The sequence below is a fragment of the Elgaria multicarinata genome, chromosome 9 (assembly GCF_023053635.1).
Source record: "Elgaria multicarinata webbii isolate HBS135686 ecotype San Diego chromosome 9, rElgMul1.1.pri, whole genome shotgun sequence".
In the NCBI taxonomy this organism is placed as follows: domain Eukaryota; kingdom Metazoa; phylum Chordata; class Lepidosauria; order Squamata; family Anguidae; genus Elgaria; species Elgaria multicarinata.
This window is the reverse complement of record NC_086179.1, coordinates 78,586,119-78,611,269: the sequence shown is the minus strand read 5'-3', so window position 1 is coordinate 78,611,269 and position 25,151 is coordinate 78,586,119. Positions and strand designations below refer to the sequence as shown.

Genomic DNA, 25,151 nt, shown 5'->3' with positions numbered 1-25,151 from the left:
GAGGAGACACGCATGGCTAAGATCTGCCAATCTCGCTACCGAAACTAAATCTAGGATCGAAAACATGCCTTTCGATGGCGAAGGCTTGTTTAATAGCAAGACCGACGAGACCCTAGATAACATCTATAAGGCTCGGTCGACTGCGAAGAAGATGGGTTTTTCTGCTCCTCCAGCGCAGTACAGACCTAAAAGATGGTCAAGGCCACTTATGCAACAACAATATCAGCAGCGGCCTCATTACCAAGGCCAACAGAGACAGCAACAACAACAGCTGCAGAGGAAGAGGCCTTACCAGGGCAGATACCAGCAGGACAAGAGGCAACCCGACTTCTCTAAGAAGCAGCGGGTTTGACTCTTCGGCCCCAGATCCACTCCCTTTTGCGAACCGCCTAGCACCCCATTACCATCAATGGGAGTCAATAACATCGGACTCCTGGGTGCTCACTATCATCAATTCGGGCTATGCCATCGAGCTCGATGCCCTTCCTCCTTTTTCCGGCGTGAAAGTAACGACTCCATCCCCTCCTCTGCTGCTCGAGGTACAGACCTTGCTGGCGAAAGGAGCCATTTCTCCCGTACCTACAGAGGAAATCAACCAAGGTTTTTTCTCCCGTTACTTCACGGTCCCGAAGAAAGATGGAGGTCTTCGACCGATTATGGACTTAAGACAACTGAACAAGTTCATCACCCCGAAGAAGTTCCGTATGACAACGGTTACTTCAATTTTGCAGCTTCTACAAAAAGGAGTTTGGTTCGCAGTGGTGGATCTGAAGGATGCGTACTTCCATATCTCCATCAGGAAGTCGCATCAAGCTTACCTGCGGTTTTCGATCGGTGCATCCCAGTACCAGTTCACCGTTCTTCCGTTCGGGTTGGCCACGGCACCGAGGGTTTTCACGAAGGTCATGGCGGTGGTATGCGCCCACCTAAGGCAGAAAGGCATTTATATTTATCCATACCTGGACGATTGGCTCCTCGTAGCGGACAGCAGCGAGGCGCTCCAGTCAGACATACTAACCACCCTCAACCTGTTGGACTCGTTGGGGCTGTGGATCAACCTCGAAAAGTCCATTTTGACTCCGCAGCAGAGATTGGACTTCATAGGGGTAACCCTATCCTCTCGAGACGGGAGGGCATACTTACCTTCTACCAGGGCAAAAACCCTTCAACAGTTAGCCATCGATACCGAGAGTCGCCGAAAAGTTTCGGCATGGACAGTTCAGAGACTGTTAGGTCTGATGGCAGCTACTACGGCAGTCATCAGATTTGCGAGACTCAGAATGAGGATATTGCAAGCTTGGTTTTTGAGGACTTTCGATCTCAGGCTCAATGCTCGACGAACTTACCTTTCGATACCGAGGCAGGTGAGGGCATCTCTGAGTTGGTGGTTCTCGATGTCGACTCTTCTCGAAGGCGTTCCATTCCAACAAGACGCGCCTTCGGTAACGATCACGACGGATGCATCCTTAGAAGGATGGGGAGCCCATTGCAGCTCTTTAACTTCTCAGGGTCGTTGGCCTCGATCACAGAGGGAGCATCACATCAACCATCTCGAACTCCTGGCAGTAGAAAATGCAGTAAAAGCATTTGCACAGATGATCGAGGGCCGAAATGTCTTGATCGCAACGGACAATACTACCGTGGTGGCATACATCAACAGACAGGGTGGAACAAGATCACACCCCCTGAATCGTTCTGCACTCAGAATATGGAACTGGTGCATAAAGAGAAGGACTTACCTGACTGCGATCCATGTAGCCGGCAAGGAAAACGTCGTTGCGGACTCTCTCAGCAGATCCTTCCATGTCGACCACGAGTGGGAGCTCGATGTCGAAGTGCGGGAAAGCCTTTTTCGGTACTGGGGCCGCCCTGTTGTCGATGTCTTCGCTACCGAGGACAACGCAATCTGCGCCAAGTATTGCAGCAGGGCAGGAAGAGGGGAGCAATCTTTAGGAGACGCCTTCACCAGGACTTGGAGAGGAAATCTCCTGTACATGTTTCCTCCCTTCCCACTATTGACAAGGGTGATAGCCAAGATCCAGATAGACAACTCCAATTGCATCCTCATCACTCCGTGGTGGCCTCGACAGACGTGGTTCTCTCACGCCCTTCGGCTATCGAGAGGGGATTACATCAGGCTCCCGTCGACACCGAAGCTACTGTCTCGACACCAGGGCAGGGTTCGACACGCAGATCTGTCGACCCTCAAGATGACTGCATGGAGGATAGCAACCACTCCTCCTCTAGAGCCAGAGTCTTGACTGTGGACCACATTATATTGGCAGCTCTAAAGCCTTCAACAAGGAAATCTTATGCAGCAAAGTGGCGGAGATTCCAGAACTTCGCATTGGAAAAGAACCAAACACCAGAATCTTGTCACTTATCCTTGATCCTCAATTATTTATTGACACTTTTCCAGCAAGGACTTAAACTTACATCCATCAGGGTTCACCTAGCTGCGATTACATCTTTTCATCGGGGCATAGATGGTTTTACACCTTTTACCCATCCAACAACCAAGAAATTTTTGAAAGGTCTGAAGAATACGAGACCAACTGTGAAAAGTATCGTGCCGCCATGGAGCCTATCGGTTGTGCTGCAAGCACTGACACGCAAGCCCTTCGAGCCCATGGCTTCGACAGACCTTAGGCTTCTAACTTTAAAGACTGTCTTTTTAGTAGCCATTACATCGGCAAGACGTGCAAGTGAGCTTAAAGCTCTTAGGATAGATGTCCCTTACACTATCTTTCATAAGGATAAAGTTGTGCTACGCACTGATCCAGCCTTCCTGCCTAAGGTAGTGTCATCGTTTCATCTGTCCCAGCATATTACTTTGCCTGCTTTCTTTCCTAATCCATCTACACCTCTTGAGTCTTCTTTGCATACTCTCGATGTAAGAAGGGCTCTTGCTTTTTACAAAGACAGAACAGACAATTTTAGAAAAACAAAGCAATTGTTTATTTGTTATGGGGAGCCTTTTAAGGGACTCCCTGTCTCCTGCCAACGACTGTCTCGTTGGATAGTGGAGGCAATTGAATTGGCCTACTCTATTTCTAAAATAGAGTTAGTGAAACCTGTGACAGCTCATTCCACCAGAGCTGTTTCAACTTCGGTGGCCTTCACCAGAGGTGTTCCACTGGCTGAAGTCTGTAGAGCCGCAACGTGGTCCACTCCCTCCACGTTTGTCAAGCACTACAGTTTGGACACCCGTGCGAGGCAGGACTGCTCGTTTGGGAGGACAGTGCTTTCAGAGATCTTCAGATGATGCACCAACCCACCTCCAAAGGTATGTCAGCTTGCTACTCGCCCATATGTGTGATGCATAGAGACCACGAAGAAGAAATGCAGGTTGCTTACCTGTAACTGTAGTTCTTCGAGTGGTCATCTATGCATTCACACAACCCACCCACCATCCCCACTTGGTGGTGTGAGACTTACAAATGACACAGTTATATGTGAAATGTACTTTATTAAAATTACACTCAGGTTTATGGGGGCACGATGTCGGACTCCTGTAAACTGAGGGTAGGGCGGGAACCCCATGGACATGCGCAGTAGCGTGGGGGAGGGGTTCCCGCCAAAAACGTTCCACTTAGCTATAGAAGGTTCCGGTCTGGTCTCTGCGCAGGCGCAAAGCCCATATGTGTGAATGCATAGATGACCACTCGAAGAACTACAGTTACAGGTAAGCAACCTGCATTTCTTCTTTTTAAACCACTCCAGTGTAACTTGGGCTGTGGGTTCGGGGTCATTGTTCTATAGGACAGTGAAACTCTGCCACAGTCCCCAGGTCCTTTGCAGACTGAAACAGGTTTTCCTCTAGAATTGCCCTGATCTTGCCCTCAATCCTGACCAGCTTCCCAGTCCTTGCCAATGAAAAGTATCACCACAATATGATGTTGTCACCATCATGCTTCACTGTGGGGTTGGTGTTCGCAGAGTGATGAGCATTCTTGGCTTTGTGCCACACATAGCGTTTTGTATTAAGGGGAAAAATCAACTTTGGTCTCATCGGACCAGGGAACCTTTTTTCACATGTTTGCTGTGTCTCCCACATGGGAATTGATATGTTCCCCCACCCCCCAGCAATGGCTTTCTTCTCACTACTCTTCCATAAAGCCCGGCTTTGTGGAGTGTCTGGGTAAGAGTTGTCCCATGGACAGTTTCTTCCATCTCAGCTGTGGATCTCTCAAGCTCCTTCAGAGTTTGGCCACTTGGTTGCTTCTCTGTCTAATATCCTCCTTACCCGGTCACTGAGTTTTGGTGGACGGCCTTCTTTAGGCAGACTTGCGGTTGTGTTATATTCTTTCCATTTTATGATAATGTATTTAACTGTATTCCCTGGGATGTTCATAGTTTTGGATATATTTTTTATAACTCAGCCCTGATTGGTACTTCTCCAGATATTTATTCCTGACTTGTTTTGATAGCTCCTTGATCTTCATGATGCTGTTTGTTTAGATATGATCTCCAACAAACTCTGGAGCCTTCCAGAAACACTTGTATTTTAAGTAATTATGTGAATTCTGAAGGAAGTTGGTTAAACCAGAGCTTATTTAGGTGTGTCACAGCACATGGGGTGAATTCTTATGCAACCAACAAATGCCAGTTTTTATTTATTTATTTATTATTTTATTTATTAAATTTATATACTGCCCCATAACTTAACGTTTGTGCCACAATAAAAATATTTCGCACCTTCAAAGTGTTAAATATGTTGCATAAATCAACTGGTAAACATGCCAATTAACTGGTAAACATGCCAACCATTTTAATTCCAGGTTGTATCACAACAAAATGTGGAGAAGACAAAGGTGTTTTTTTAATACTTATGTAATTCTTAGGCATTGTACACCCCCACCAATTCCCTTTCAAAAGCGGTGAGTCCTTCCGATTCCATTATGCAAGCAGGACTCACCAATTCTGCAAAGAAGATTTAGCACTTCCTAGAGGAAACACTGAAAGGAGTGTAAACACTTGTTTCTGGAAGGAGGCTGGTCAGCAGAGCTCTCTGCTCACCTGCCGCCTTCCAGAAACAAACAGTTCCACTCTCTCTGGTTGCCCCAGAAGTGTTAAATTACTGTGGGGGCAACTTGTGTAACAGAATCGGCAGGGCACAAGAGAATTGGCAGCAGTGTAAGCGCCCCATGGGATACTGGCCTTTGTCTGTCCTGAATCTTACCACATTAAGCTCCAGTAGATAATCCCAGGTTCTAGTATTATGAGAGAGAAAGAAAAACATCTCTTTCTTCACTTTCTCCACACGATATATAATTTTATATGCATCTGTCATGTTTCCCTGTACTTGCCTTTTTCAAAAGTAAAAATCCCTGAACATGGTTACCTTTCCTCATAGCGGAATTGCTGCAGCTGCTGCAACATCTTAATAATTGTGGTCACTTTTTTCTGCACACTTTTCAGCTCTACAGTATCCTTTTTGAAATGTGATAACCAGAGCTTAACAGATGATCAGAAGTGATTATGGCAATCCTAGCCAATCAGGGCCATGTAATAAACATAGCAAATCAGATTTGCCTAAGTGACACCGTTGAGGGGAACTTAAATCAACTGAGAGAGCAAGCAAAAGAGAACAATGTAAGTGAATAGCCTCCCCCGCCCCAACATTGCTGAAAAATCATCGGAAAAAGGTGCACTCTTCAACTCCACCAAAATTGTTGATGGAAAACAGTGAATAATAGGGATGTCATGGAAATTTGGGAAATTCAGTTTTCAAAACTGATATTGTAGTACAGCTATTATCAATTATCCTTATCATTGAAAAAAAAACACGATCTGAAGTTACACACATGCAAACTTTTGCACTAGCTAGTCAGGTATTTAAGAATGAGGGTGTGCATCTGAATACGTATTATTATTATTATTATTATTATTATTATTATTATTATTATTATTATTTATATAGCACCATCAATGTACATGGTGCTGTACAGAGTAAAACAATAAAATAGCAAAACCCTGCCGCATAGGCTTACATTCTAATAAAATCATAAAACAATAAGAAGGGGAAGAGAATGCACCAAACAGGCACAGGGTAGAGTAAAACTAACAGTATAAAAGTCAGAACAAAATCAAGTTTTAAAAGCTTTAGAAAAAAGAAAAGTTTTTAGCTGAGCTTTAAAAGCTGTGATTGAACTTGTAGTTCTCAAATGTTCTGGAAGAGCGTTCCAGGCGTAAGGGGCAGCAGAAGAAAATGGACGAAGCCGAGCAAGGGAAGTAGAGACCCTTGGGCAGGTGAGAAACATGGCATTAGAGAGCGAAGAGCACGAGCGGGGCAATAGTGTGAGATGAGAGAGGAAAGATAGGAAGGAACTAGACAGTGAAAAGCTTTGTAGGTCAACAGGAGAAGTTTATATTGGATTCTGAAGTGAATTGGAAGCCAATGAAGAGATTTCAGAAGTGGAGTAACATGGTCGGAGCGGCGAGCTAAGAAGATGATCTTAGCAGCAGAGTGGTGAACAGAAACCAACGAACTGATGTGAGAAGAAGGTTGCAGTAGTCCAACCGAGAAATAACCAATGCATGAACAAGAGTCTTGGCAGAAGAGACAGACAAAAATGATCGAATCCTGGCAATATTATACAGGAAAAAACGACAGGATTTAGCTACTGCCTCAATATGAGGAATAAAGGAGAGCGAGTAATCAAATATAAAGCCAAGACTACGAGCTTCCTTGACTGGAGTAAGTGTAACATCATTGACAGTAAGAGAGAATGAGAGATGAGGAGAAGGTTTAGGAGGAAAAACAAGCAATTCAGTCTTTGCCATATTAAGTTTCAAACGACGATGAAGCAACCAAGCTGAGATATCTGAAAGACATGCCGAGATACGATCGTGAACATCAGGAGAAAGATCCGGAGATGAAAGATATAATTGTGTATCATCGGCATACAGATGATATTGGAGGCCATGAGATTGAATAAGATTACCCAAGGGCAACATGTATAAAGAAAACAACAACGGGCCAAGCACCGAGCCTTGCGGAACCCCTACTGAAAGGGGAAAAGAAGAAGACGAGCTTCCATTAGCCAACAAGTTGAAAGAGCGACCCGCTAGATAGGAGGCAAACCAGTTATAGACGGAGCCACAAAATCCGAGGTCATGAAGGGAATCCAAAAGAAGATCGTGATCAACCGTGTCAAAGGCTGCAGTAAGATCAAGGAGAATAAGAACGGAATAAAGGCCTTTAGACTTGGCAATAAGAAGATCATTGGTAATCTTAGTAAGGGCTGTTTCAGTGGAATGCAAAGGACGGAATCCAGATTGAAAAGGATCCAGAGCAGAGTTACTAGAAAGAAAATCAAGACAACGAGAGTAGACCACACGCTCCAGGATCTTTGAAACAAAAGGCAACAAAGAGACAGGTCGGTAGTTAGACAGAGAAAGCACATCAAGAGTAGATTTCTTGAGAATAGGAGAGACTGTAGCATGTTTAAAAGCAGAAGGAAATGAACCAGAGGACAAAGAAAAATTAATAATATGAAGCAAGGAAGGGAGGATAGCAGGGATAAGATTAATAAAGACCCGAGAAGGAATCGGATCACGAGAACAAGTGGAAGGCTTCGAAGAGCGCAGTATTGTAGACAGTTCACGAGCTGAGACCGAAGGAAACGCAGAGAAATTTGCAGGAGGAACTGACAGATGAGGAACAGGAACTGGAAGAGGAGCAGAGGTGGCCAGATCAGAGCGAATAGTTTGGATTTTAGCATTGAAAAAAGAGGCAAAGTTATTAGCAGACAGAGAGGCGGGGAGAGATGGTGGATTAGGCTTCAGAAGAGAATTGAAGGACGCAAAGAGCCTCTGAGGATGCGTAGCATTTGACTGGATCAACGTTGAGTAATACTGCTGTTTGGCCAATGAAATAGCAGAAGAGAAAGAGGAGAGAACAAATTTGTAATGGACAAAGTCCGCCCAGTCCCTGGTCCTACGCCAAAGGCATTCAGCTGCCCGGGAACAAGAACAAAGGTAGCGGAGGAAAGAGGTGAGCCACGGTTGGGGTTGAGAAGGACGAACTATCCGAGTTGTAGATTGAGCAAGATTATCAAGAGTTGAAGATAAGGAGGAATTAAAGAAGGAGACAGCTGAGTCCAAGGAGACAGCAGAAAAGACAGAAGGAAGAGAGGAGGCTAGAGACTGAGAAAAAGCCTCATAATTGATAGATTGCAAATCACGACAAGAGCCAAGAAGAGTAAGCACATATGGATGTGCATATGATCTCAACCTTATTCAGGTGTGATTGTAACTGGTTAAACTCATAATGTGAGCTGGGATGGCGAGTTAGCCCCATGCCTGCCATTAACACAGCTCTGCCCAAAGGCATTTGTGTGTACAGCACAAACAGCTGTGTAAGATTTGAAACCTTGAGTGATTGGTGTTTTGTATCATATGGAAGACGCGGTACATGCAGCTGTATTCACAAAGGCCTGCCCATTGCGGACGTTCACACTGTATATATGACAGCCTTTGGGTAGACATACGTTGTGACATGACACTGGTGGCTTGTCTGGAAAACTGCCCAGGAATAAAGGGACTAGTTTTACACATTCCCACTGAGTAACAGTCTAAGTTAGTGGTAATTAGCACATCTTGTGGTAGTGAATTCTGTATGTGTTACATTATTTCTATTTGTGTTCTATACATGTTACATTAGCTCTTTTGTCTGCCCTGAATCTGTTGCTCAACGGTTCTGTTGAGTGGCCTTGAGTTCTGTACCATAGAGACAGAGTAAAGAAAAAAATGTATCTACTTTGTGTGCTACTCACAGTTTTATGAAACTCTCATCATGGTTCTTAGTCACCCAACTTGTTATTGTGGAATTGGGCAAGTCTCTGCCTTTCATATTACTAAACTAGCTGTTAAAATGTGTGAATGAGTGGCTGATATATGAATCAGCTCTCACGCTGTCTTAGAGGTGTCATAGATTCCCAGACACACATCCGGGAAGAAGAAACTAAAACTAGCAGCAATGTGTTTTACTACAGATTCATGTTCTGAATTATTGCACTTGTAGGCTACTCCATAACTGTAAGCATCTTGTATAGAAACAAAGTTTCCTGTCATTAAAATATGCAATGTTTCTAAATAACATTAAGATATTGTGATATATTTCTCATTTTCAATTTATTGTGGCTGCTTCGTTTATAGTCCCCTTGTGGAAGTATATGATGAACAAATTGCACAGATATTTCAAACTATGAGTGTCAGCAGACAGTGTTTTATAGCACGCTTGTTACTGGGCAGTCATGGATTTTTGTGGGTCCCTCTCATGATGCCATCACCCTCCTGCATGCCTCCCGCTGGTTTCCTGCTCCTTCTGCCATTTTTTTCGTAGTAAAATAGTCCAAACAAAATGCAACTCTTCTGTGTTATAATGAAAATTATCGCCATTTCCTGACATGTGCAGGAAGTTTTGCTATAAAACGCCCACTAGAGGGCGCTGTCCCACAACACTGAATGGGCCACATGGTTGCAACTTGTTTCCCCTTTCCCTCCTGTGTGATTCTTCTTGTTGCTATAGCAGAAGAGCAGCAGGAAGCAAGAACAACGGTAAGGAAATACAATTTCCCCCATCTGATGATACCTTATGTCAGGTTATAATCCACAGTAATTATCTGACTTTTCTTACGAACTCTTTGGCCATGCCTGGCATGTTTTCTTTTGAAAATTATATTACTATATTTTTCCCTTTGATATTTGCATTTAGCTGAGTTTCTTGCTAGATGATTGGCTGAATAGTTGCCATTCATTGATACCAAATACGGGGTCGTATCCAATGTTAGTCCTATTTAGAGAAGACCCATTATGAATCGGATGTAAGCGGTTTATTGCAGTGGGTCTACTCTAAGTAAGACTAAGATTGACTACCATCAAATCTTGACATGTAGCATGTCGTAAGTACTATGTTATTAAGAGGCTTTTAAGCAAAATGGCAAAAGTGTTCAGTATAAGGGCTATACTTTTACACTACTAATATAGCAGCAAACATGTAACCTTTCAGACATGAGAATGTTTTTTGTTTGTTTGTTAGCATATGTTAATGTTTGGCTAAAACAGTTCTGTGATTCTTCCATGCATGTGTCCTTAAATCTAAAGCAGCAGGCTGTGTGTGAATGGAGGGAAGGTGTATGCAAAGAGGCTGCTTTATACTTTTCTCCTGTATTTATTTCCATCTCCAAATATCCCTGCCAAAGCTGCATTTCCATTGGAAGGGGAGGCAGGAAAACTACAAAGTACAAAGGGATCCTACAGGGATCCTGGCTATTCTCTTTCCAATAGGTGCAAACGCAGATTGGACATGATGATTTCAGGCTAGAAAAAAAATACCACAGAATAAAGAAAAGTAGTGTCTTTCTTGCTGTTTTGCTTTTTTAAAAAAACAAATGGTAACGGGGAAAATAATAGTACTCTGTGTTTGAGCCTCAGCCTTCACCTGAGGCTCAGTAATTTGGACTTCTCCTGTCTTTTGTGTGGTAGATACCTTATTTCTACAAAGAGACTAAATCGGCCTGCAGGAATATATCTGCCAGCGTTTGATTATAATTGTAAGTTTAGATCGCTGCTCACATTGAACATTAACTTAAACCAGAGCCACTCAGGTTTCTAGAAAGCAAATCACTGGCATCAGCATGAAAAGTCCTTAATTACCTGCAAATTTGTTAGAATTTTCCATTTTATACAATGGCTGTGTTTGCACTTTTTGTTTGATCATATCACATGTTCCTGTGATAACTTCACCCTTGTGATTTTTTTATATCATCTGTATGTCTGCTTCTTGTTTATGCTGGGTGTTCTATACATCATGTTTAGAAATATTTTGTGGGTACTTTATTTTTTCTTTCAGTGAAGTAAGAGTTAAAGGATGCTGCTCTTGTAAGACTTTTCTTCTTCTCTCATGTTACTCTGAATAGCTGTCCTTTACTAATGTATCCCCTGGAATGCTTGGGGTTTCTGCCACCTTTTTCAACAACTAAATTAACTGAAAAGTCAACTATCATTATGTTTATATCTCTCCAGAGGTTTTCTGAAAAATATATCTGGGGCAAAAAAATACATCTGAGGCAGGAATTCTTAAAATGCTCACTTGTCAATACTAACAAGCATGCTCAGAAGCACTGAACTCTGGGAATGGCTACTGTGCCTATGGGAATTGGAGAACAGAAGAGGAGGCTAATTAATGTGACAAACAAACCAGCAGCAATTCTGGGCAAACAAATCGCCAGCAATTCTGATCCTGGGAGATAGGAAAATGGGGACTTATTGAAAACAAGAACAACAGAGCAATTGGAAACTATAAAATCCAGCTGCAGTTCAGTTTACGTTCTCTCATCTTCTGCCCAGCCTGCCCTTGTCTGTGGATAAAACAGAGCATCTTTACTCGTTTGCACTTCCTTCTGAAATACCTTGTCCTGCGTATTGTGAGAGTAATGACCACACCAAAAGCTCCATCGCACCAGGGGTTAACACGCCCCCTACCTCACTTCTCTGCTCGTGTTTTCCTTCCTCAAGTTACTTCCTCTTTCCAACGAGGAAGTGTCCAGTGAGCACGAGGCCCATTGAGTCCGCTGTTCTAATGGCACTGCTTCTCCTGCACAAAGCAGGAGAGAGCAGCAAGTCCAAGTTTAAAAAAACATCGGACTTAAGGGGGGGGCGTTGTCATGCAAGGAAGGCCAGAAGGGGCGGAAGGCACATGGGAAGCAGACGACGTCATGTGAGGGATCTGAGCAAACTCCGTGAGTGCCCAGTAACGAGCGTGCAATAAAACGCTCGTTGGATGGAGCTTTAAGCAAGAAGTCAATCAGTTATTATCTGTAGGGGTGGCTGTAAATTTTCCCCAAGTGGGATAAATAGCAAGTTTGGGATAATTTTGATTGGCAAAATGGCCTTGTTGGGGTGGGGGACAATTAAAAACTTTCCCACCATGTTATGATCCCAGTCCAGTCTCCAATCCTGTTTTGCTTGTGAAAGGAATGAAGAGACAGGAAAGTATTTTGCAAATCTCCTGTTTTTTGTCTAGCTTTAGCCTTCTGGTGTGCATTCCAGGACATGGCAGCCATGGGTGGCATGGCAAGGAAGGGATTTCTGGACCCCACAGTTGGGCAATCGTTTTATTCGGACCAACCAAAATATCACAAGATAGCTAGTACATTTTAAAGTTCCCCATCAAAGTGGACGTTAAGCAAAGAGGGGGTGGGTGGGAGCTTTATTTGATGTTAAAGACATGGAGATTTTATGGAGTTTGCTGCAGGGTTTGGAGGAGGGAGAAATGAGAAGGAAGCTTCACTTCTTACAACCTTCTGTGTACTGGTTTGCACAGGGTGGGTGAATAGATTCTCTCCTCCCACCCTCCACATTCACTCCTGTCCCTGCACCTTTGTGTGAAATCGTAACCATCTATCTCCATTCCTAATAAGTGATGGAAAGCAACATGTTCTGCTTCCTCTGCAGCTGGAGAGACCAATGGAGTGCCGTATTGTGAAAAGCAAATTATCACTGCATAATGTTAAGGGTTTCTACATTTATGTAAAAACCCGTTCGCAAAGTTACATTGTCTACTAGCATCCCCAAGAAATGGAAGCTAATTTGTTTTTGTGTTTTTGTTTTTAATTTTACCCAAGATGAAAAGGCGGAGCTGGGAAAATAAGGAAGGCGTCTTGGTTCTTGGCTTGCCTTCTGGAACATAGCTAAGAGTTGACCAAGCCTGCTCATTGTGCCAGATCCACCATTGTGCTGAAAGCAAAACCTGCCCTCCACCCCTGACCCTACCCATCCCATAACAAAGATTTTAAGGAGGATACAATGTGCCCACATGTGCAGAGCATACACTGCATCTCTCATGGATCCTTAGGATACGTATGTGTTCTCTCTCTGCACAACCTCCTCATAATAGCGATGGGCATTTTGTTAATTAAGAATGGAAACCGCTCAGTGTTGTAATCAGCAGGTTGCTTCATACTGACTAATGCGGATTCAAGATGACAAACTGACTAGCATCTTTATTTTCTGCATTCATAAGAAACATTGGGACTTCACTTTAGTGGGCAGCTGCAGTGCTGCCTGAAAAGAATCTACTAAGCCAATTATAGTATTGTTTGCGTCAAGACACTTCACTGTGGATAATCAGCCGGCATTCATCACTGTGCACCTGCAAAAAAAAAAAAATACTAAAAGCAACACTGAAATAAGCTGATATGGTGTGAAGCTGTTACTCTATTGTCCATAATTTTGACTGACGTAAATGCAAGAATCTGTCCATACAAGGTGGGTCAGAGAAGGCATTATACTTGTTGAATCCATTCGTTTAGTATGACAGGGACCAACAGCATATACACAGGCATACTTTTCAACACAAAGTCAAAATTGCCTATGCCACCCTTAATTTCTAGCTAATAATGGGGGGGGGGGGGGAATACATAAAAAGTGCTTACCCAAAAGGGGCTAACGGTTAATAATCCTTCAGTCAGCCATCACATTTTGTACCAAAAAAACACAGATGAGAGGAGGGGGAGGGGAGTGCTTGCTGTTCATACAATCTTTGTTCAATAATGTGTTTTAAGTCTAAAACTGCAAGAGATTTTATTTATGTTCTTTTTTGAATAACTTAAAACATTCTGAGGTCACTAACAACAAGAATAACATAAAATACAATAATAGCAATGATATTAAAACCAAAAACAGGCAGTAGATAAAAAGCCAGATCAGAAAACTAAAACCAAACATCAATGACCGAATGTATGAAGGAGAGCAGTTGCAGGTTTTCTGTGCACTGTATAGCCTCTGGTTTTCAAATCTGATAATATTCAGGGACTCCAGGTCATACAAACTGATTGGGCTTCCTATGTATGCCATTTCCCAAACCCAATTCTCACATTTTTGTCCATGTGATGATGTATCTGCATAGACCATTATGTGGGGAACTAAGAACAGCCACTTGCATGCGTGAACTGGCACTATATAAGCCAGCACTCATCAGATGGCTTTTGCTGTTGTTGGTAGTCCAACAATACTGACATTTGTTTTGATTGTAAGTTGCAGCCAGAACTCAGTTCTTGTTTATGCAAAGTCTTGTTTTTTAGGTGCTTAAGAAATATTATTTTCTCCAAATTCCAAATGCACTGTGAGAAACTTCATCATGGTGGTTAGCCTTCTAGGCACCTATGGTATGCCATCTTCAGGATTCTGAAGGGTTCATCAAACGAGACTGAAATCTCGCATCCTTTTTCCCCAGGGTCCAGAAGGAACTAAGTATGCTTTAGCCTACATAAAAGGTTCAAAGAGGTTCAACTTTCAAAGGATCTCAGAAAAGCAGGAATGTTTATCCCTCGTATGGTGAGACAAGAAAATAAGGGACACTTTTAAATGCCAAGGCCATTGATTTGGATTAAATATCACAAAGAACATTTTTAAGTATAAGTTTTTAAGTTCATTCAGCAATGGAATAATGCCTGGGAGGTTATGGAATGGTCTTCCTTTAATTGTTGTGCTCACATACACAAAATTGATCCACCATCTGCTTTTAAGCAGAAGCTACTTGAGTTTTTTTTTCAGTACAGGGGTTAAGTTTGATGATCTGAATGTCTTTCTGCTCTAACTCAGTATTCTTACTCTTTGCTAATAGGAGTTGATTTGATCTTTAAACCTTTGTTTTATATGGTGGATGTCTTGCAGATGTTCAAATGAGACCAGACTCAAAACTGAAGGCACATATTGGGCATATAACTTCTGCCCTACACCATACTCCTGGACGGCACTCCTGGGACTTATTTTATACCTGGTTTTCTTTGCACCAGGTAAACAGATTTGGCATGTTTGCTTTCTGATTGGGCCTATTGAACTGTTACGTTTTAGGAAGGACTCTCAATCTGGTATGAGTCTTGTGTGTGTGTATGCATGTGTGCCTGCCTGCCTGCCTGCCTTCCTGTGAAGAGAAAATGACATGTTAACTGACTGTATTGCATTTATTTGAACACACTATCTCTACCTGACCCTGTTCTTTTGAAGGGTAGACGGGAGTTGTCAGGGAGACATTGCTTTCAAATAACTGGTATAACCCAGTTCACTTACTCATTACTTTCTCTACAGAGTGAAGAAAAGGGGTGTTTGAGAGTTTGAGGCTCATACTAGATTGAGATTTTTTCCTTGAATCTAATAATCCGTTGGCATTCGCTTTCGTTGTTGATATTCTTGTGCTATTCAGCCTTTTTGTGTGTGTAAAGCTGCTGCTGTTTTCCTCCTCCCTCGCCTTCTCCATAATACTTGGGTAATACAGTTTTAGGACCAGGACTGGCATCAAGGTAGGTATGGTTGGGCACCTGATGAGGGCCTGCAACCCATCGGGGGCCGGTTGACAAGAGCCCCCTGGATGTGCTCATTCTCTTCACTGTTGCAATCTGCTTATTCACCTGCCTCTCATTCTGGCCCAGACAACGGTGGTGGTGACAAGGAGAAGCAGTAGTTGCTCAGTGGCTCTGTCTGTCAAGTAAGCAGATGGTAGCAATGATGAGAAAGGGGATGGGGGCAATAGTAGCTGGTGACAATGGCAGGGAAAAAGTAGAGTCACTAAGGGAGGGAGGCCACTGAGTGTGTTTTGCCCAAGAGTGCTCCCAGATTTTGAGTCAGCATTGACCAGGACAAACCAAAATTCCACAAAAATGACCAAGCTTTTGAGTTCAATAGAACTCTTCATCTGGCTAGGTGGTTCGAAAAGTTTGGGATGTGGTTTTTTAAAATAGATTTTTAAAAACCAATGTTGTTACAACCATTTCTGTCCTTCTCCTTTTCTAGTTCCTTATACTGCTGTGTTCACTTTCTCAATTGCAAAATAAGTAAGAAAAAAAATCAAAGGAGGGTCATTTCTGTGTAAAGTTGCAATATCCCCTGCCTCATTCCTTTTTCTTAAAATTGTTAGCTTTGAGATGGTCTATGAGATGATTTCTGGGGTATCTGTTGCAGTCCAGCAGAGACTTGTGAGTCTGGTATAACATTTTTATTTTATTTTTTGGCTGTAATCTAAGATTTACATCCACTGATACCATCATTGTGCCTCATATACTTTCTATTGAAGTAAAATGTTGTCCATAGCATTTTTCTGTTCCCACTTTAATTATTTTGCTGACTCCCATTTTTGAAGATCATTTAATAACTGTGAATGTTCTATTAACTGTTTTTTATTTTTTAAAGGAATGGGACCAATGCCTTGGACAGTAAATTCTGAAATATACCCTCTTTGGGCAAGGAGTACAGGAAATGCATGTTCTTCTGGCGTAAACTGGATTTTCAATGTTCTAGTGTCACTAACGTTTTTGCACACAGCGGAATATCTGACATACTACGGTAAGAAGTGGGGTTTTGGGGTGTGTGAGTTTATATGGTACCCAGATCAACAGCTGTTCAAATAATTCAAATGTTAGCTTTTCATTTACAATGTTTTTTTTTTCTGGAAAGTTTAACATCTCTGTTTAAAGTCCTCTAGAAAGAGTGTGTGTGTGTAAATAGCCAAGCACAGTAGTCACCCTGGCTATAGAGTTTACCACAGTAATGTCTGAGATGATCTTTTCAAGGCTTTCAATTTACAAAATTCTATTCCTCTACAGCATTTCTAGAAGTACTTGTCTGTATTAGTGTTTTTGGTAGTTCATAAATAGTCATGCTTCAAAATAGTAGACGGTTTTCCATTTTTAAAAATTGTTCTACTTTGATGTGTTTTTGTCAGATGAGCCTGTTGCAGGGGCATCCATCGCTTGAGGAACACCAGTGGGGTTATCCCCAAATGGGGGTTATCTGGGGAGCCAGCAGGGTTTTTGGGGGGAGCCAGCAGGGTTTTTTAAAGCAAATTTTCCAACTGCACAAATGCCCTGTCAGACTCACACACGCACCGCCCATGCCCAAGCCAAATACATTATTTCTCTTTCACGACTGGACAGATTATCACCAACGCTAGTAGCACCTTAAACATAAAGACAGATTGACAGGGCCATACGGATACCCCGGAAGGATGACAGACCAAGGTACACCACTGGTTATCACCTACAGACACCAATTGAAACCACTGCAATGGATCACCAGTGAACTCCAACCCATCATCACCACAGATACTTCTCTCTCACAAGCCTTGGGAGGCAGACCAGTCCTGGCCTACAGACAACCTCCCAACTTGAAGCAGATACTAACCAGCAATAGTACACAGGACAGAGACACAGACAGAGGGATCAGACTATGCAATATAGACCCAAGTGCCAACTCTGCCCCCACATCTATTCAGGCAACACTGTCACAGGACCCAACAACATCAGTCCCACCATCAAGGGCTCTTTCACCTGGATCCTTATATAATTTAGACTTTGTCTTTTGTTAAGTTCTTAATAAACACGTCTTAGTTTTTTCACCACTTTTTTCAACTGCACATTCTCAGATTTCGAACTGCACATTTCCCCCCCAACTGCACAATAATAATAATAAAAAAAAACAATTCAGGGGTAGGACAAGCACCTGGGAAGAATGAGTGAGACTTTGCAATCTTGCAGTCTTCAGTCCCGTTGGGGAGTATGATGACCCCTGAAGCATAAAAAAAAAGATGTTAGAGGGCTTTCTGGCTGCGGCAAGTGCAGAGAAGCTGCAGCAGAAGTGTGAACAGCTGGGAAACAAGGGAAGGATTTTTGCTGCTCTCCTCTGCACTTGACATCAGATCCAGGTAGGGCAGTGGATGTGCTTAACCAGTGTGGGGCCACAGTAATGGACTGAAGGTCGTTTTAGAGAAGATGGAAGTACTGATAGTAGATGGCTGATCTGGCTGGGTGAGTGGTGTTCAACCTGTTTTGGAGTGGGTTGCACACCTCCAAAAGCTTCTGGCTGCTTGTAGATTATTATTGGTAGAAGCAAGTGTCCTCAGGAGCTCAGAGGATTCTTACCAGCTTATACTGGTACACTAGCTTCAGCCCTACGTGGATAGAGATAGCCTGGCTTCAATGAGCTTTTCCCTTACAACCTCCCAATTAGGTTACTGCAATGTGGTATATTGAAGTCTTCCCATATATTCTTGAGTCCTGAGGTCATCACCAGAGGCCTTGTTCTGAGTATCCTTGTTCTGAGTATCACTAAAGAGTGGGCCTTTTCAATATAACTCCCCACACCCACCCCATAATGGAATGGCCTCCCCAGAGAGGTCTGCCTGGTGCTTACTTTGTTGTTCCTTTGACACCCTGCAAAGATCTTTTTCTCACCGTCTTTTTAATCCTCTGTATAGTTTTGCTACCACATTACATTAACTGTGTTTTTGCATTAACTGTGTCTTTTAGCTCTCCATGTGGTTAATGCCTATTTTATTTTAGGATGACCAGCTGGGGCTCACTCTTCAGAAAGGTCATGGAGGTGCAGGGTAGGACTCCTGTTTTGGGGATCCCACCTCTAAGGGCAGGAATCTGCAAGCCCAATCACTCCTTCAAGCCATATTATTTCTATTACAGTTTATTTATTTTTTATTTTAAAGTTGTATTTTATTTATTTATTTATTTATTTCATTTATATACCGCCCCATAGCTGAAGCTGTCTGGGTGGTTTAGACTGCATCTTCATCCAAAAGAGAATTGCACACACAAAAACCAGATATTCACAACATCAACCAAAAAGTTTAAAACCTAAATATAAATACAGTAAAACAGCGGAGCCTAAAAATTATTTCAACCAGCTAAAATTACATGTTGCCATCAAGACTGAGTCTCTTCACTCAATAGACTTGCTTCAAGTAGGCTTTTTTGATGGTCTTTGGGTCTGTTAGCTTGCTAGTGGGGGTCCTCCACTACGTATAAAAATACCATTTTATGTCTGAAACCTTCATTTGAGTTTTGCTGTTCAAGTATTTATCCAGTAGATCTTTGACTATGACTTTGTATTTTGTTCTGGAAGGCAAAGAAAGAACGTTATGTTAACGATGGACATGTACATTTTTTTTTTTTTTTGTATTACAGGAGCGTTCTTCCTGTATGCAGGATTTGCTTTTGTGGGACTCATTTTCCTCTACGGCTGTCTTCCTGAGACGAAAGGGAAAAAACTAGAGGAAATTGAATGCTTGTTTGAGAACTCACTGTGTACATGTGGCATTTCAGATTCTGATGATGGGAGGTATATTGAATATATCCGGGTGAAGGGAAGTAATTACCATCTTTCTGACAATGATGCTTCTGATGTGGAATGATTTTCAGCTGCTAATGTATTAAATCATTTAAAAGCCTTGTGGGGGCGATGGGGGGGAGGGAGGTTGAAGGAGCTACTCTTGATGACCTCACTGCCCTGCTTCTGGTCTGGTCCTCCTTTCTACTGTCCATCTGCTTTCCTTTCCCAAACCATGCCATTTGAAAAGAATAGAATAAAATACAACCTTGTTCTTTCAATTAGCCGAAGTGACAGTTTGCGAAGGAGGGGCGTGTGTGATTCTGTGAGGATATAAACATTCCAGCTGTGTGTGCTGCTGCTGTGTCTGAGGTCCTCAGAATTGGGATTCCAAATTCAATTGATGAAATACCATGTGTAGTTGTCCATATTGAAAAATGCTAAAAAGAACAGCTAGCCAGAAACCAGATGAATCATAAAAGTATGGTTACCTGGCAACCAAGATTTGATACAAAAATGCTCAGCCACTTACAAAATAAGCAGGGGGGGAAGAACTGCTGCCTGCTGTTGAAATCATAATTTATTTAATATGATTACTTCTTTCTAAAAACACATGAATCAATCTTTCTTTCTTTCTTTCTTTCTTTCTTTGGGCATGCTTATCTTTATAAACTTAAATTTGTTTTTTAAAAAACTAAACCATTGCTTTGCATTAAGAAACCTGAGAAATGTAACTTAATGGGTCTGCAGAGAATTCTGATCAGAGAGCTTTAGGGTTCCCTAAGGCCTGGTTGATGTTTGTGTAGAGCGCTATAGATGGCCACTTGAAACACAACTGCATGGAGGCAGTTCTGGGTGGCAGTCTTGCTTGTAAGAAGGTTCTCCCAAGAGATGAAAGAAAATCACTTCAACCATGCCATTACACCCCATCTCTCTGTGTACTGCCTTGACATGGTGAAAATTGTAAAAGCTGGAGGCTTTCTTAAAATCAAATTCCTTCATGAAGCCCATTGATGAAAAAGCATTAAAGCCAGCTTACGTCTCCAGATATACCCTTTGCTTCCACACTGGTATAGACATATTATTGATCATCAACTGGCGGGTCAGGACCTATCACTGGTCACAGCCTGACTTAAGCTGGGTCACAACAGCAGCACTAACATCATATACATTGTAGTGGGGGAATGTTAAGACGTGGTCCCCAACTATATGTTTGGGCTAAAGGTGGATTTCAGTTCTGAAAAGGTCACTATTCCTTGAATTCTATCCATGGATTACTGGTTATATATTCAGTGCTTAACAATTGAACTGAGGGCTGTTTCACAAAACCTTGTGAATATGTTCCTTTCGGGAAGATAGCGTTTTGATGGTTTGAGTAAAAATCCCATAGCTCTGCAAAGCGTGCCGAAAAGACTTTTAAGCTAGTCTTCTCCATTTGCTACCTTTCCAGGGATAGTTTGACATGTTTGCTTTGAGGATTACTCAGCCTTGTGATTCTCCAATCGCATCCGTCAATGCTGCAGTCCCATGCAGTATTTGTGAACATGTAGCTGAACGAACAGAGTAGCTTCAAATGAAGTGTAGCATCGTGGTTAAGACTGAGCTATCAATCAAAGTGTCCTGGGTTCAAATCCCTCCCGAGCCACTTGCCATATGGGGGTACTAGTACTAGTTTCTCTTCAGGTCATATAAAGCTTACTAGTACTAGTCTCATATGCATAGTTCTTGTGAATATTACCACAAAAGAATAGCTCATTACCCCCTTTTCTCTCAAATTGCCATCCGTTGTTCATCTATGTTCATGGAGAATCCAGGCTATTTTTGCAGTTGGGCCTTCAGATTTGTGCTTCTTAACGCCTTCTCTCACTCTTCCCCAAGGAACAGAAATTGCCATTTGTAGCATTAAGGTATTTATCACTAATCCTCTAGCCAAGAGCCAAAACAGACAGCTACCTCCCCAACCCCCATTTTATTCTTGAGTAGGTGCAAGTACCCTGATCCAGTCTAAAAAAACCCCTTTACTCCCCATGCTAGGCTCCTCATCCTAATCTAGAGTAAAAATGAAAACAAATGTAGCTGCTTAGATAGGGATTTTAAGTAATCTCCATTTTGGCCGTAAGAGCACTTGCAAACATTTCATTAAGGTTGAGAAGTATGCGTCACATTAGAGAAGGATCTTGCTCATAGAGAAGGGCATTGCTGGATAATGCCGTGTGGAATCTCCATTTCCAGCTAATCACAGAAAACTAAAACTTGAAAGACTCTTGTTTGGAAACAACTAACGAGTGTGAAGCACTTTTAACACTAACGCTGTAAGTATTATTACTTATTATCTATAGCTGCATGCCTAAGGGGAAAGTGACTGTATAAATGCCTAGGTTAGATGACTTTAGGTGTTGTCTTGGTAACTGCACAAATCAAAGTTTTTAATCATACCAGCAACCTTTTATTGTGCTGAGTGTGTGACTTTTCTCCTTTTCCTACTGACAATTTTGCTCTCCTTGAACAATGTTTGACTCAACAGCCTTTTAGAATCAAAAAGGAGTAAGGAGATAATATCATCCAACCTCATGTATACTTTATAATTACCTCTAAATAATGAGGAGCCCTGCCACCTAGGCAAAGGAATCTACCTTTGTGTATCCGCCTTTGTGATGAAAAAAGTAACACTTCATCCACCCGCAAATACGATTTTCTACAGCAAAGATAATCTAAAAAGGCGAATGAAATGTTCTGTGCCAAAACCATGTCTCCTTTTAACTTGGAAGAATAATACAATTCATTGTTCAAAAATTAAAACGCTTCCCCAAACTGTTCCTTTTATGGAATAAAGTTCATGTTTTCTCACTCTGTTGGGTTAATAATTGCAATAGATGTTAATGCAAATATAAAATGAAAAAATTGCCAGTTCTTTTTTGTTTTGTTTTGTTCGGAAGCCATAGATTCTAATACTAGTTCATGTATGTCAGGGGTTCTCAACCTTTTGGGGCTGGTGGGCACATTTGGAATTTTGAGGATGCTGTGGGCACTGCCGTAAAATGGTTGCCATGGGGGACATGCCCATTCACAAAATGGCTGTCGTGGCGAGTATGGCCTGTCATAAAGCATCCATCTTCCAAAGGCAAAGTGGTGAGGCTAAAAGAAAAATAATGTGCCCAAGAACCTAATAAAAGGCAGAAGTGTGGTCTGAGCTCCAAAACATAAGCACACTTCTGAACCCAGTTTTCTGCTCCGGTGCCCATTTCATAGGAGGCAAACTAAAGTGACTTGCCAAGAAACTGAGTACAAGACAGAGGTGGAGTTTGAACCCAAATGCCAAATCACATATTTGCACAAAGCACAACAAAATACCCGTTTCACAGAAGACAACCTGGTGATGTTCAGAGTAACACACCAGTTAATAATCATAATCATAATATTTTTCTAAAAAATCATGACAAGCAGGAGCTGGGAGGGCATCATGGGAGGTGTCCTCCAACAAGTTAGTGCCCACAAACACAACGTTGGTGACCCCCGATATATAGGGATAATTTTTGAACATATAGCTACCCTAGTTCGGAAGCAAATATTAAGGATGGATAATGGACACATTCAAGACGTAACAGTAAGCCAGAAATGCTAACAGTTCTGGTTTCTTCTTCATGAGCAGATGCTTTGCGTGCTGCCCAATCACCCCTCCTTTTGCTAATGGGAGCAACTAAACTAGCTAGAAATGAATGTGGAAATAAAATTTCCTGTTATGTTCAAACCTGGACCCTGGCTTGTTGTTACTTGCTTAACAAAACCAGGAACAAGAAGCAAACTTTAAATCCTGGCTTCCAACACGGACCAGGTTCAGAAAGCACATTACAGCTTTTTGTGGGTTATTTAACCTGCAACGAGCCACAACTCCTACAGGCACCAGGTTGCATATCTAAACCCTGCTCTGGGATTGTACCCTAAAACAGACCCGGGGTTATGCAAGGGTTGTTTAACCCTGGCATAACCTATGCTCAGGTTTGCATGACATGACGACCCCTCAGGGTGTGTGTGTTGCATATTGAAAATGCTGCCCACACAACACAGCCTCACTGTAGATTAAATAACCCACGGTGGATTGCCGTGTCATGTGAACAGCCCCTCTAGTTTGTTAAAGTAGCAAAAAACCAAGAGTGTGACTTCAGACGTAACAAGAAGTTTTTCCTTGTTAGGTTACCTGCTTCCCCTGGTGGGACAGACAAGTGGGGGGAGGGCGATTGGGCAGTGTGTACCAACAAGGTGCTGAACAATTCTGGCTTATTATGTCTGTATGTGGCCTAGCTAAACAGAATTTTTTTCTTTTGTTGTATGTATGTACGCTGGCTTACTCATTCAAATATGAATGAGCATATATTCAAGGGATGGCCAACATGTTCTCAAGCGAAATAGAGTACAGTTGGGTATGGGATTAGCCTGAGAAGTCCATAATGACTAAATTTTATCATAGCATATGTGTTTATATCCATATAGGATGGGATTGATAGCCACATGGGGCATTAGTTTTTAAGGCATAAAATGAGATGTTTGCATTTCCCATTTAATGTGATGGGCACATGTGTGTCTTCTGAAGGGGGAATAAGAAACCGTTGCCACATTTAGACAAAATTCATCTTCCTGTGGGACAGATGTGGGACTCCCTCCATTGTACGTTACACTGGAAGCCTGGAAAGAGCGCTTACTCCTTTTTAGTGATTCTTGCAATATTGTAAAACTCAAATTTTGAAAGCCATTTGGGAGGTTTGGTAAGGGAGCTGCCCCAAAAGAGGTCATGTGCAGTGGCTGGTCCCCTGTCCCATCCCGTCACAAACCCCCCCCCCCGTTCTTTGTGCTTAATATTCAAATGCCTTTTTAACCCTTGGAGAATTCAGCCAGGGAACTGCTGGAAACAAAGTGCTCAGAAATGGGGGGGTGCATAACATGTCTCTGGGTGTTTCATCTTTTCAAGCTAGCTATCTTCTTTCACAGAGCATTTTGACTTTTCCACTAGCCTCCATTCAAAATTTCTGTTTGTGATTTCACTAAATAAACAGCGTTGCCTTACATAGTTTTAAGCTGTGCCTGCCTTTAAAAACAAAGGCAAGACACGTAAATAGACCAAACCTGGCTGCTTTTATGATGAATCTGGTTTCTGCCTTGCCCTAAACATTCTCTTAGTTTAGATAAAACACAAGTATAATTCCCAAGCATGTTGTTGTTCTTATCACCAAGTCCAATGATAACTATGTGCCAAACTATATGCCGCCTTTAAGAGGGTCAGCCCTTAAATATGCCTTCACTGGTTTTCCTGCCTAAAGCCTTAACCCAGGAAAAAGCCTCCAGCTTGTGTGTTAAAGGTAAACATGTGAGGGGAGCTCAAATCGGTCTCAGCACTTTACAGGCTTTGCTTGCAGCCAAGTGGAATACAGATGCTTAATTGGTGATCTACTCTTACTTTTCTGCTGTAGTTATCTACTATGGAGTAACAATAATTAACTCATGGCTCGCCTAATCTAATCAAAGGATGATTGCTCTGATATAACCTTGTCACAAACTGAGCTTTGCAAATAATGATCCAATTTATATGAACCTTCTTATTTTTCAGACTGTGCTGAGGCCTTTATCAACGGAAAAAAAGCATTAGCCAGCGTTCTAGTTTCTTGACATTCTCTTAAATGACATTCAGCCATGCACTGCTCTTTTTCTGAAGCTTCTTACTTTTATCTTGTTGTGGAGTATTATTATTTTTATTACGTTAAATCAGCCCTGACGTTCCCCCACTCTCCACCTGTTAGAACCTGAAAGTGTTTTTCAGCTCACTAACAACAGCACAAAATCCACGGCCACCTTTTTTGTTTTTCCTCTAGACTTGCTGGTTTAAGTCTTCCTTTCAATGTTGTTTTATGCTTTAATCCTGCCTTAGTCACAGTACCAAGAATTATTTATAATAAAACTCAATTAAATTAATACTTGAAATAAGTCCTACAAAATTGGGGTTTTATTTTTAGAATCTGTGAATGTTTATAATGAAAATATAA

The 25,151-nt window shown here is 42.1% G+C and overlaps 1 protein-coding gene across 1 annotated transcript in view; it reads left to right on the top strand.

Moving 5' to 3' along the window:
- Positions 1 to 19,663, top strand: part of SLC2A13 (solute carrier family 2 member 13) — a 122,036-nt gene extending 102,373 nt beyond the window's left edge. The window contains exons 8-10 of the mRNA XM_063134134.1: positions 14,683 to 14,804; positions 16,195 to 16,347; positions 18,978 to 19,663. Of these exons, the coding sequence (XP_062990204.1) occupies positions 14,683 to 14,804; positions 16,195 to 16,347; positions 18,978 to 19,204 (502 nt within the window). The 3' untranslated portion in view covers positions 19,205 to 19,663. The remainder of the gene's footprint in view (positions 1 to 14,682; positions 14,805 to 16,194; positions 16,348 to 18,977) is intronic.
- The last annotated feature ends 5,488 nt before the right edge of the window (positions 19,664 to 25,151 follow it).